The sequence below is a fragment of the Nicotiana tabacum genome, chromosome 17 (genome assembly GCF_000715075.1).
Source record: "Nicotiana tabacum cultivar K326 chromosome 17, ASM71507v2, whole genome shotgun sequence".
In the NCBI taxonomy this organism is placed as follows: Eukaryota; Viridiplantae; Streptophyta; class Magnoliopsida; order Solanales; family Solanaceae; genus Nicotiana; species Nicotiana tabacum.
Window position 1 is genome coordinate 122,834,018 of NC_134096.1, and position 13,262 is coordinate 122,847,279.

At 37.3% G+C, this 13,262-nt stretch overlaps 1 protein-coding gene across 1 annotated transcript; it reads right to left on the reverse strand.

The window, feature by feature from the left end:
- Positions 1 to 508: 508 nt before the first annotated feature.
- LOC107828745 (ras-related protein RABA1d) lies at positions 509 to 5,469 on the reverse strand. The gene is made up of 2 exons (XM_016656112.2): positions 5,098 to 5,469; positions 509 to 1,194 (listed from the first exon to the last, which is right to left on the reverse strand). Exons 1-2 carry the CDS (start codon positions 5,316 to 5,318, stop codon positions 762 to 764), a joined length of 654 nt encoding a protein of 217 aa, XP_016511598.1. The 5' UTR covers positions 5,319 to 5,469; the 3' UTR covers positions 509 to 761.
- Positions 5,470 to 13,262: the final 7,793 nt, after the last annotated feature.

Sequence of the window (13,262 nt, forward strand, 5' to 3'; positions counted from 1 at the left end):
CAAACGATTTCGCTTATGTTACAAATAACTAATGATACCTATAGCTAGATGCACTAGAAAAATATATTTTTAAAATTTTCGAGTCAGATTAATAGCTCAAATCAATTGGTATACCTGCATTGGACTCACCAAAAGGAATCCATGAATCAAAGAAAGAAACTTTGTCAAGAAAGTTTCCCTTTACAAGGTTGAAAGATTATGTTGTTCCTCATCCTAAGGGTAAAGTGAATTCTACCCCGCATAATAGAAGTATTTGGCATGTTAGTTCGTTAAATTTTTGAAAGTGGCTCCTAACTAAAAAAAATTATGATCAGTGTATAATACGTATATCTAATGTAAAAAAAAAAAAGGAGTATTATTTGCGTCTCTTTGAACTATGACAAGAAGTTTGTTATGAAATAAGTACTATCAAAATAGTGAAGATAGTTACGATATGCCCATCTCCTACAAAATCCACCTCTAGTCTTAAAACTGCTCTTCATCACAAGCACTCGAGTGCCAACAGCATAGCAAATACAAGATATCTAGAATTCAAGTAACTGAAAAGAGAGAAAGAATGATTCAGTAAGTTAAAGCCATAACAGGTCTACACAAGTGTTCCACTAGACAAGGTTCTCTAACATTGACATTCCTTAGTACCAACCAAATGAAACCAATAAAAAGGCAGCTCTTGTGATCGAAACATAACCGCACCGAAGGTAGTCTTGAAAATTTTACACTATCAGTTTACCTAGAACCGGACACAGCAGCACAGATTACCTCTAGGTTGAACAGCAACCAGTTTTCTTGACATCAGATACTTCTTTACCTATATCGATCTTTTCTCCTTGGGAAGGGACGTTTGCGCTTCCATTCTCACCATTCTCCATCGCCTTTCTGCTAACAACATGGTAGATTTGAGTGAGAACTTCAGCAAATGCATTATCAACATTTGTAGCTTCGAGGGCAGAAGTTTCCATGAAGTAGAGGGATTCTTTTTCCGCAAAAGACTTTCCGTCTTCAGTCGACACTGCTACCAGATGTCGCAGATCAGATTTGTTTCCGACGAGCATGACGACGATGTTGGGATCTGTATGATCTCTCAACTCCTTAAGCCACCTCTCAACATTCTCAAATGTGGAATGTCGAGTGACATCATACACAAGCAAAGCACCTACAGCACCTCTGTAGTAGGCACTGGTGATGGCGCGGTACCTACAGAACAGAGAAATACAATCGTTACAATTTCTGTAAGCGTTAAAGAAACATTGTCAGATAATGTAGAAGACAAATTTAGCTTATTCTAAGTTACTAACAAGGAAAAGCTTATCAGTAAACATGTAATGATATCACTTGGAACGGTCATCACATTATGCAACTATTGATGACAACATGAGAAATCTAGTGCCGTATTTATTTCCTGGACTTTTCTCGAGGCATCAGATGATAAGTTGAGTACAGTCTCCGGAATTTTCTCTGTGGTATCGGATAATAAGTTGAGCACAAGCTCATATAGTTTCTAACCCTAACATATCCAGTATAAAGACAAAAAGATGCATCTCATACCCCTTCTCGCCACACTCCTTGCCCCAATAAAAGATAAAGAAAAATGGAACACCATAGACTGCTTTACATTCAAAAATGGTTCTAGAACAAAGTATTATTGAGCAAAGTACATATCGATCTCTAATGACGACTGGCAGATAGCCCTATAACAAACAAAATCGAAGGTTTCCTTATAATATTAGAGAATTTGGGTGGAGAGGGAGGGAGGGAGGGAGGGGATGGAGAATTGGGTGCATAGGGCATGTGGCAGGATGGAGAAACGAAAAAATTAAGCTCAAGCAACATTAATAATGAATTTAAAAAATTAAACATAATACGCCCTTTGTCCACTTTAAAGAGTTCAACTTGTTAACTTATAAATTAAACTAGTAATAACAGTGGAGGAAGAACATCATATTAATGATTGAAAAGTTAGTTTGATACAGAAAAGATCACATAAATTTAGGATCTGAATAGTTTATGAATTTGAACTATTAAAAGTGGTTAAAAGTGCACAACTGACTGACAACCTGTGTTACTTGGATCCTTTACATACATAAAATCGGTACTAGATAGTATAGTTATTTGCAACTTTAGTGACAATAACGATAGTGTTCAAAGCTGAAAGGTGGCTTTCAGTTTCACGGGGTTAGCTCTTGAGAGGCAGACAATGAAAAGATGAGAAGAAAAAGCCGAAAGTACATAGCAATGTTCCCTTCTCATTTTAGGTTAGGTCAAACTACTGATCATGACATCCACATTGCTATTTGTTTGACTGGTAGAAGAGTATAACTAACATTCACTCAACCAACCATGCCTCTGGTAAGAAATGAAACCACGAAGAAGAAATTAGAACAGATCAAAAACTTAAAATTACATTTCACTTTCTCCATATCTTTTGTGATTGTAGTTATCAGGTTATCCATTACATACTGAAAGAAAAGTCGAAAAAGTACAAGATAGTCAGACTATCTGCTCATCATCCAAACACATAAGGATGTAGTTGTCCTGCATATGATACTTCAACCACCAAATGTATGATGCCACCACAACATCTACCAAGGTTTCAACCCCCACTAAAGTAGAAAATTGACTATGTCAAAGCTGATATGACACAAACAAATCAGTTTTGGAGACAATCCTTCGAAACGATATCTCTGTTTTAGCACCTTAATTGTTCTTTATTAGAGAATATTTTATGTTGGCTAAAAGGAAATGTGAGGTCATAGGACATGGACTATGCAGGGCAGAAGATGAGGAGGACCGACCAAGATTAAAGTATCAAGTAAAGCTAACCCGCTATGCCTTTTCGGCACAATCTGGAATGAGAGGTATCATTAAATTTCTAGATGCGTTAGGGGAAAGAGTGAATGTTGTCAGAGGTCAAAATACCTGCATAACAGAATTCCCCCACTTTTAGCCTAGGGTAATAAAGATTAACTCAACTGTCTTGACTTTGACATGATTTTTCTTTTCTAATGAACAGAACTTTTGAGAAGTTGATTCAAAGGATACATTGCACATGATAAAAACATAATTATACCCAAGCAAAGTAGTTCTTAATGTATATATTGGCACAGTGCACCTCTCTCCTATTTGGCTACCTAACGGTAGATAAACCCACAAGAACTTGTTCCAGAAAATTTTCAAAACATTATTTACCGAACATTCCAATGCATGATAATAAATTAGTAGTTGAAAATTGACTTTAGGGAAGTATTATTTTTTCCTCCTTTCTGGAAAAATTGTTCCATTGATGGCAAAAATAGGCCTCTACTCCTTCGGGGTAGGGGTAAGGTCTACGTACACACTACCCTCCCCAGACCCCATTAGTGGAATTTTACTGGGTTGTTGTTATTGTTGTTGTTGTTGATGGCAAAAATAGGAATAAATTCCCATATACAAGATCAACAAAATTCAGCAATCAGAACTTCTATTTTTCAGGGAAATAAAGATTCAACTTCCGTGGAGGTGGTTCTGACCCACACTTCATGTTGAAATTTAACCATCTATTATGGAGACAAATTTGTATTTTTAACTTCCATTACCAATGGCATAAACATAAACAATGCATGCCCCAACACACACCAAGCATATGGCACCCTATATGACTCACTTTAAATCATTTAACTACTTTCAGCTAAAATAAAAATGTAATTAAGCGCCAATAGAACTTGTTACCACACACTTTCAACATCCCAATCCAGCATGCTGCTGCACAAACTTTGCCAAACATTGCTTTGCTTCCTAGAAACTAAACTTTTACATTTTCAATGCTAGTCACTACCAAGCAGCTTTCTGCACAGCTCTAATATCAACACAACCGTCAGCTGCATTCTTTGCTCCGTTGCCTCATCTATTCATGTGTTACTTAATAAACTAGCGTCTGCATCACTTTACAAATTTTCAGTGTGAATTTGGATATCAGCTCTTTGGTTTTTTTTTTTAAAAGTAAAACTTACATATTCACAGATATACGAGAAGTACTATAAATCACTTTTTTATATTAAACTGTAGAAAATGTTTGAAAAAACATAGTCAAAGAAAATAACAGTTTGACCATGTAAGCATAATGGTAATGGGACTGAGAGATTAACACTTTCATCTTCCCATAGAACACTACTGTAAAACATGGCTTGGCAACTGGTCTACTTATACTCAACCTGTTTGCTATTACCAATACAAAAACTACAATTTAAACCAAAATTAATAGCATGACACAATCATCCATGCCTATAGTGAAACTCATCTATAGAAGATAATCAGCTATTACTACCTTCCCTAAAAATTATATATTTTTGAACTTGCTCTACGAAGATATCAAGTCATAAACATCCTATGATTGCAATGTAAGAGCGCAAGCACTGCACTGCAGTTTAATTTGATGCCAACTATGTATGAATGAGCTCACAGAATGAAGAGAAATTTGAAGACAAATCCAGAAGCAAAAAAGTTTGCACAATTTGCAAGTGCATTAAAGTGTAGCATAGAAGAAATTATCACAAAGGTGATAAATTTGACGCTTCCTTTTTGGGTAATAGTCACTGTGGTCCAACAATTGCGTGTACATAGACATTTTACCTTAGAAAGTCAATTGTGTCTAAAACTACAATCAGAAAGCAATAAGTGGGAGTACATCCAATGAATCTAGGGAAGATCTACCTCCAATGTCCAATAGCATCCATCACAAGAATTTAGAAACTCAAATCTAAAGCAAACATTAAAATACAAAAGCACCCCACCACCCCAGATCAAGAATCCAATACCCACCAGATCTATTAGAAACTACATCTTAACTTAATTCCTACATGTAATCCAGTAAAACACCAAAAAGCTAGCATATAAAACTCACATCTTGCAAACCAAATCACCAAAAGCACATTCTTGATCATAACTTCCAACAAAATTCAGATCAGGGCTTTGCAATTCTTGAACATAAACCACATGTCTTTCCCAAATCTAGATATAAATACTCACTAGAAATGCCCAAAATACATCAGATCAGAGAAGAATTCAATGCAATGCACTAAGAAAAGATGCTCAAATCAAGGAAAAAAGAATCGAAAATGGTACCTTTCTTGGCCAGCAGTGTCCCAAATTTGAGCCTTGATGACTTTAGTATCAACAGTTAAGCTTTTGGTAGCAAACTCAACGCCGATAGTAGACTTCGACTCAAGGCTAAACTCATTCCTTGTGAATCTTGAAAGCAAGTTGGACTTGCCCACACCTGAATCACCTATCAATACCACCTTGAATAGGTAGTCATAATCATCTTCAGCTCTGTACCCACCCATTACTTACTCTCAAAATGCGAATGCCTCAAACCACTGTAAACTTTAGTGTCCTGCACAATAAATCTTTCTTCTTTTTTTTTAAATTAGCAGTGTAATTTTTTTACCCTTCTGTTGGAGAAGGAAATTGGGGAGACGTATGTCTATTAAGCTCTGGATTCCAAATCCACAGAGCAAATATAGGAAAGGGGAACTTTTGTGAAAGGGGGAACTTTGAAAAGACATAAGAGCCCCTTTAGACTGTGGAGATGTCGGTCATGTGGTTGGCCATTTCCGGTAATTTTAGCTAAGATAAGGGGATAGTTTTGTCTTTTAAGGACATTGATGTGATTATGACTCCCACATTTTATGGAGTGTACTAAACATCTTTGAAAATTGAAACTAAAAAAGAAGGTAAATTTTTGTCGTTTAAAATTTTCAACATTTAATTGATAGAAGATTAGAAGTAATTAACATTAAGAGAACTTTTTGTAACGGAAGAAAAGTATATTTTGCACCTACATCCCTCAATTTTTTGAATACCACTTAAGTTTTAAAAGGTTAATGTACGGTTTTATACAAAATAAAAAAAAAATGTAAAGAGAAAAATGCTTAAGTAAAAGAAAAGTCGCATAAATAGCCGGTCAGATTCAACGTTTACTTTTTTTAGTCGGTATATACAGATTACACATTGATTATATAGTTATATATGTATTATATATGAATTACACATATATTATATATCAGCCGACTATTTTAGTTAAAAAGATTAGGTAAACGGCTATTTGGGTTAATCCTTCAAAAGAAAAAACAGTTTAGGATTGGACTCAATTTGAAGCGCTTTAGAATTGAACTGTGTTCATTTCATGCTTGATTCAATTTATTTCTTTTAAAGTAATGATAAACTTATAAGATGACAAGTCGATAGCAAGTCTGCAAGTGAAACATTGAGAGGAAACTCAAATCACAGGATGATATAGCTTAGATTGGCTTGTTTTGCTATATAATAAGTCAAGCATATGGATTAACTATATTTGGATTAAAATCTAGATTGCCTAGTTCCTGGTAATTAATTTTCAACACTTTAAGTCTAAGTTAAAACCTCAATGATGAAACCAACTTTGAAGAACTCAAGTGCAATTACAAACTTGCCAAATCGACATTTTTGGGCTATCAGAATGAGCTTTAAGTTCGATTTTGGCGGGCTTCATTGCAGAAATGCTCAATTCCAATTTCAATTCGGCTCGATTTGTAAAATACCGAGCGGCCTAATGTGTAATTTTCCTTTATTTAATCGAGACCAATCGAATAGGAGTAGGCCGACTTTTATCCTTTCAATTGTTTTACTTTTACATGAACTTCACTGTTGTATTTTGTATTTTTTTTTCACCGTTGTATTTAGTATAATACGCCGTGATATATGTTTAAAGAAGGATTTTGCAAGTCTACTACATGTAGGCCAATAGGGTACACAAATTTTATTTATTCAAAATACCTTTATCACTTAAATAATTTATTGATACCTTTTGGACAATGATGTCTTAAGGTTATTGGAAGTTACTCGGATAAATAAAAATATATATCCCTAATAATTGCACATAATGATTTTTTAACTCTAAATACAAATAAGATATAGCTTTATGGCCGAGATTTTTGTGGAATCCAAAGATGACTAATATGAGAAAATATGGTTTCACTTCCTTAATTATTACACACATCAATTATTGTGGTACCTCATTCGAATTTAATATGATTGTAATGATTTTAATATGTTGGTTGTTGAGCAAAGGATTTCATACAATGATTTGTCTCCGCAAGAAAACTAGGCATAAAGCTCTTTTTGTCAATCAAAATTCTTTAGATGGAGACTAGTGCAAATGACACAAATAAGATTATTTGCTGTCACTATCTAAATTTTGGCTCCGGTAAGAAAATAGTTTTTAATTCGAATTTTGAAACATGTTGGTTAGAAATTATTGGGCAAGTCTTATGGTAATTCATTAGAATCCTAAGGGTTGCTATAATTTTGCAAGCTATGATAACCATCACAAAATTCTATGGTTGCCATACTCTTGCAAGGTATGATTATTGTCAAGATTCTTGATGTTTTAAAATGTTTATGATAGACACTAATGGTCCACCAAACTTATATAAAGAATCAGGTTCTCTATTAGTTCCCACATAACAACTCACACAGCTGTAAGTAAATAACACAATAGAGTTTTACGTGGAAAACTCCCAGCTCACGGGATTAAAAACCACAACCTACCCTTGTAGGATTTCAACTTCACTACTGAGCAAACATCAGATTACAAACTATTGTAACCTAGGAATTAACCTCTTAATCCCTCAATAACTTGTAACAACTCTATTACAAGCCCATTTGTAATAACTCTATTACAAAGCTTACAACTCGACTAGCTCTAGCCAAGACACAAACACATGGTTTATCAAAGGTTTCCTACACAATGCTTCTAACTAAGCTAAGTAGGAATTACAAGTAAATCACGTTGACAAAGATGCTACACAACTAAGGACATATGATGACTCAATGTAGGAAACGGGTCCTTCGTTATGTTGCTCTTTGTTCTTGACGCCTTGAATGTCACTTGCGGGTTGGCAATATACTTGAGAGAGAGCTTGATGAATTCTAGAGTGTGCAAGTATGTTGTTTTTACTTTGCTTCATGTTAATATTACATAAGTGACATCACTTGAATGATGCAAGCATGTTTGGTACAAAGGCATTCCTCATAAAGTGATTGCTCCATTATTTGCACTGTTGTGTGTGTGCAGAGGAACAATTGCAATCACTTTACAGCTGTGGGGAGTTGACTGGTACTGTCAGCAAGGGAACTGATGTCGATTTGTTCCCTCTGTTGTTTCTTGGACTCTGAATGTTGGAACATGTCCCAGACTTGAGACTGTTGATCTTTGAGTACTCAGAGGATGTGGAACAAGTTCCCCATCTGGTTCTCAACAAAGTTTGTTAAATCATCAAAACATAGCAAGACACATAACTTATCAATTTTTCCCTTTTTGATGATGACAAACTTGTAATTGAAATTCCCCCCGAGACTGTGCTTGTTCCACCTCTTGTTTCCCCTCAAATAATTTTCTCCCTTTAGACATCATAAAAAGATTAGTGACAAGCAATAAGCAAAAAGAAGTCTAGCCTGATTAACTCATGCCACTTGTGTGTACACAAACATGACTAAAAACAGAGCAAGAAAGAAGATAAGATAAACATAGCAAAAGGACGGGATATTTATTAATTTTGAAAATAAACAGGGAGCAGTTCCATTTATTGCATAATCATTCCACAAAATAAAAACAGCAAAAAAGAAAAGAGTACCAACCACTAAACATATCCAACTTTAGAATACCAAAACATAAAGACACTAGAACTTGACACTGGAAGGAAATGGTTTTAAGGAGCACTGGAAGGGGGAGGCAACGATGAAGAGGCAAGAGTTCTAAGGAGGATATCCATTCGAGCATTATGAGACCCTTGCTCAATGAGTAACCTTTCCTTCAGGTCCTCGACCTGTTTCCTGAGATCAACATTCTCATTGGTCAGACGGGAAACCTCTGCGCTTTGTGAGCTGCTGGAACATGGTGCCTCCTAGGCCTGACTAATATGTCCCTCAAGGATAACATTCCTTACCTTCAACTTCCTTATCTCTTCATTGGCAGTAATCTGAGCTTCAATTAGTTGAGAGATAGTGGAATTTCTGCCAACCTCTCATTTCTTATCGATGCACTCACACTCTTCTAAGGTGGTTTTGGAGAAGCTCTGCTTGCGAGTACCCACCGTAGCCTTTCCCAAAGGGACTTTGAAGAACTTAAAAACTTTGGTGATTAGAAACCCGTAGGGCAGACCATGATTACCATCTTTGAAATATGCCACTTTCTTCATGTGCTCAATCATGATACCCGACAAATTAATAGTGTAATAAGCATCCAATGCTTCCATGAGGAACAAGTATGCTCGAAATGTAATAGAACTCCTTTCTGCACGAGGGAGCAACACCTTGTTCACCATCTCAAATAACAGCTGATACACTGGAAGGAGGGACTTCTTGTGTACTCGTTCCCCCTGTTGCACTGCATCATCCTTCAAAATGGCATTTATGAAGTTTGACGAACAAGTCCCTTCAATGGAGGATATTTCGTCAGTAGGCATACCCAAGATGGTTCCCAACACAGCTTCGTCCAATACAAAATCAACCCCATTCACCTTCATGCAGATGTTGTCATCCTCGACTGTGAAAAGATCAGCATAAAAACTGCGCACTTCGGCCTCATATACTTTAGGACTCTCATTTGTGAACAAAGGTGTCCACTATTGAAAGTTACAGATATCAACCAGTTGGTGCATTCCTGGTATGTCAAGAATATTAGGGGCAAATGTTCTGCCCCATATCACTTTCTGATTTCTCAGATTTTTCCTTCATTAATTCTTGGCCACCCCCACTTGGTGTAGTCATTGTGTTAACCACACTTTGTTGTGCCTCAGAACTCTCTTCTAAACGCAGACTGGAAACTTTTTGATTTTTTTCTCCCTCAGCCATTTTTTTTGGCGAGGTAGAGGGAGAGGTTGTAGCCACAAACCTCTTAGGATTCGAAGTTTTGCGACTCCGATGAGAACCAGAACTTGATTGGGGTGGAGAAGAAGTAGTGGGTGGTTAGGAATCTTGCTTAGGGTTTGGACTGGGTGGCGTAAGGTACTTAGACTCTGTCATTGTTGCTTCAAGAGATGAAGATATAGTGGTGATGACATTGGGGACATTTGAGGCTTCGAGATTCTCAAACATTATAGTATAATGAGAGTTTATGAAAGAAGAGAGTGTTTGGTTGTTGAGAGAAAAAGGGAAATATTGGCTTTTGATGTGAACAGTTGTGAGAGTGACAAAGTTTGGGTTTATTAAAAGGGGGTGAGGGACCGGTTGGGAACGGGTCTTGATTTTCTAGGTAGACGGGTCGTTTTGTAACGGGTAGGACGCTTGGGTTCCAAAGAAAAGAAGCTGACAATTTAATGACGTGGCACTTTTTTTAGCCGTTTAAAATGTTGTGCATGAGAGTACAAAAGGAACTACTAACATGTGTTCCCTTTAGATATCTCAGGATTCTCTTGGCAGCCTTCATATGAGATTCCTTTGGATTTGATTGAAACCTGGCACATAGTCCCACACTGAAAATGATATCTGGTCTGCTTGCTGTAAGATACAAGATTGACCCAATTATGCCTCTGTACATGGTCTCGTTCACAGAGGAACCAGGTTCATCCATGTCCAGTCGAGTGGCAGTGGCAATAGGAGTGTTAATGACTTTTGAGCTTTTCATTTCAAATCTCTTCAGAAGCTCTTTGATGTACTTCTGTTGACTTATCATTGTGCCCTTAGGAGTTTGCATGACCTGCAGTCCTAAGAAGAAATTCAATTCCCCCATCATGCTCATTTCAAACTCACTTCCCATGAGCTTTGCAAACTCCTCACACAGAGAATCACTTGTTGCACCAAAGATGATGTCGTCAACATAAACTTGCACAATGAGCAGGTTCCTCCCCCGTTTCTTCAGAAATAAGGTGTTGTCAATTTTTCCTCTTGTAAAACCATTTTTAGGAGAAATTTGGACAACCTTTCATACCATGCGCGAGGAGCCTGCTTCAGCCCATATAAGGCCTTGTCGAATTTGAAAATATGCTCAGGATGCTCATGACAATCGAAGTCAGGAGGTTGCTTGACGAAGACTTCTTCTTTTAGAAAGCCATTCAGAAATGCACTTTTGACATCCATTTGGAACAATTTGAATTCCATATGGGATGCAAATGCAATAAGGATTCTAATGGCCTCAATTCGAGCAACTGGGGAATAAGTTTCATCATAGTCAATCCATTCTTCTTGATTGTACCCTTGAACTACAAGCCTTGCCTTGTTCATTGTTATGTTCCCAAACTCATCAAGTTTGTTTCTGAATACCCATCTGGTTCCTATAACAGTTCTGTTAGCAGGTCGAGGAACCAGGTGCCATACGTTGTTCCTCTCAAATTGATGGAGTTCATCATATATAGCAGTAATTCAGTCAGCATTTTTCAATGCTTTCTTTATATTTTTGGGCTCAACTTGAGAGAGAAAGGCTGAGAAGGCAAGTGAGTTTCTCGACTTCGATCTAGTTTGAATCCCTGAGTCGAGAGGAGTGATCACATTTTGAAGAGGGTGTGAGCTTTTGTGCTTCCAGTTAGACACCTGAATCCATTGTGAAAGGGTCCAGGTACTTCTGAATGTGACCCATGGTTGATGTGAGTCCCACTTCTCAGCTCAGCATCTTGGGTTCCTTGCACAACATTAGCAACTTTATTCTCAGCTTCAGTTGTTGTGACCGAGGAACCAGGTTCCTCTATATCCGCTGGAGAGACCGCTGCATCATCATCATTTGATTCTTTGACGTAGCTCATCATGTCAGCCTTTCCATTTGCCATATCAATGACTTTACCAGGGACTGTTGACAGCTCTCCATCTTGATCAATCTTATCATGTGAATCTTTCCCATGTAGGTGGTATGATTCATCAAAGATCACATGCATGTTTTCCTCAACACATTGAGTTCTTTTATTGTAGACTTTGTATGCTTTGCTTTGTGATGAATAGCCCAGAAAGATTCCTTAATCACTTTTGGCATCAAATTTTCCAAGAGCTTCCTTACCATTGTTGAGGACAAAACATTTGCAGCCAAATGTTCTCAAATGTGTTAGCTTGGGTTTCCTTCCGTTCAACAGTTCATATGGACTCTTGTTTAGGGGGGACCTGATCATGCACATGTTCACCAAATATCATGCAGTGTTAAATGCTTCTGCCTAGAAGTTTTTAACAATGCCACTGTCAATCAACATTGTCCTCGCCACGTCTTCAAGAGTCCTATTTTTCCTCTCCACAACATTGTTTTGTTGAGGTGTTCTTGGAGCTGAAAAATTATGACTTATGCCATTTTCAGCACAGAATTCATCAAATTTTGCATTATCGAACTATGTGTCGTGATCAGATCTTCTGCATGCAACATTGTGGCTCACCTTCACTTGGATCTTCTTAATGAAAGCAACAAACATTGGAAAAGTTTCATCCTTAGTTTTGAGGAATAAGGTCCAGATGAATCTAGAATAATCATCCACTATAACAAAAATGTACTTCTTTGCTCCTCTACTTGGAACCCTCAAAGGTCCACACAGATCTATATGGAGGAGATTGAGTGGCCTTGAGGTCCTAACATCTTTTTTGGGCTTGAAAGAAGACTTGACTTGCTTTCCTTTTACACATGCATCACACACATTGTGGTCTTTGAAACTTGACATCATCAGGCCACGAACCAGGTCCTACCTAACCAGTTTGTTCAGCAATGTAAAGCTTGCATGACCCAATCTTTTGTGCCATAGTTCAGCATCATCATCAACAACACTCAAGCAAGTGAGATCCCCATTTTGCAGGGACTCAAAATCAGCAACATAAATATTCCTGTATCTTTTTACCATCAGGACCACTTCACCAGTCACATGGTTTGTAACTGTGTAGACTTTTGACATAAATTCCACTTTATTTCCTTTGTCGCAGATTTGGGAAACACTCAGTAGACTTATGAAATGAAGAAGAAAAAGGATTGTGAGAGAAGAGAGCCCAAAAGGGAGAAGAACCTGGTCCTCAAGACAGACAACAATGAATCAAGTGGTGAGGATGTTGATATGGCTTACTTGACAAAGAGATTTCAGAAGATGGTCCGCAGAAATAGAGGTATTCCAAAGAATGGCATCTCCAGCAAGCCAAGAGGATATGACTTATGTCATAAGTGCGGGAAGCCAGGACATTTCATCAAGGATTGCCCCCTCCTTAAGCAAGACCAGTACAAGCACAACATAGACAAAACAGCCAAGAGGAACCCGGTTCCTGACAAAAGATTTAAAAGAAAAGAAGTTGCCGAC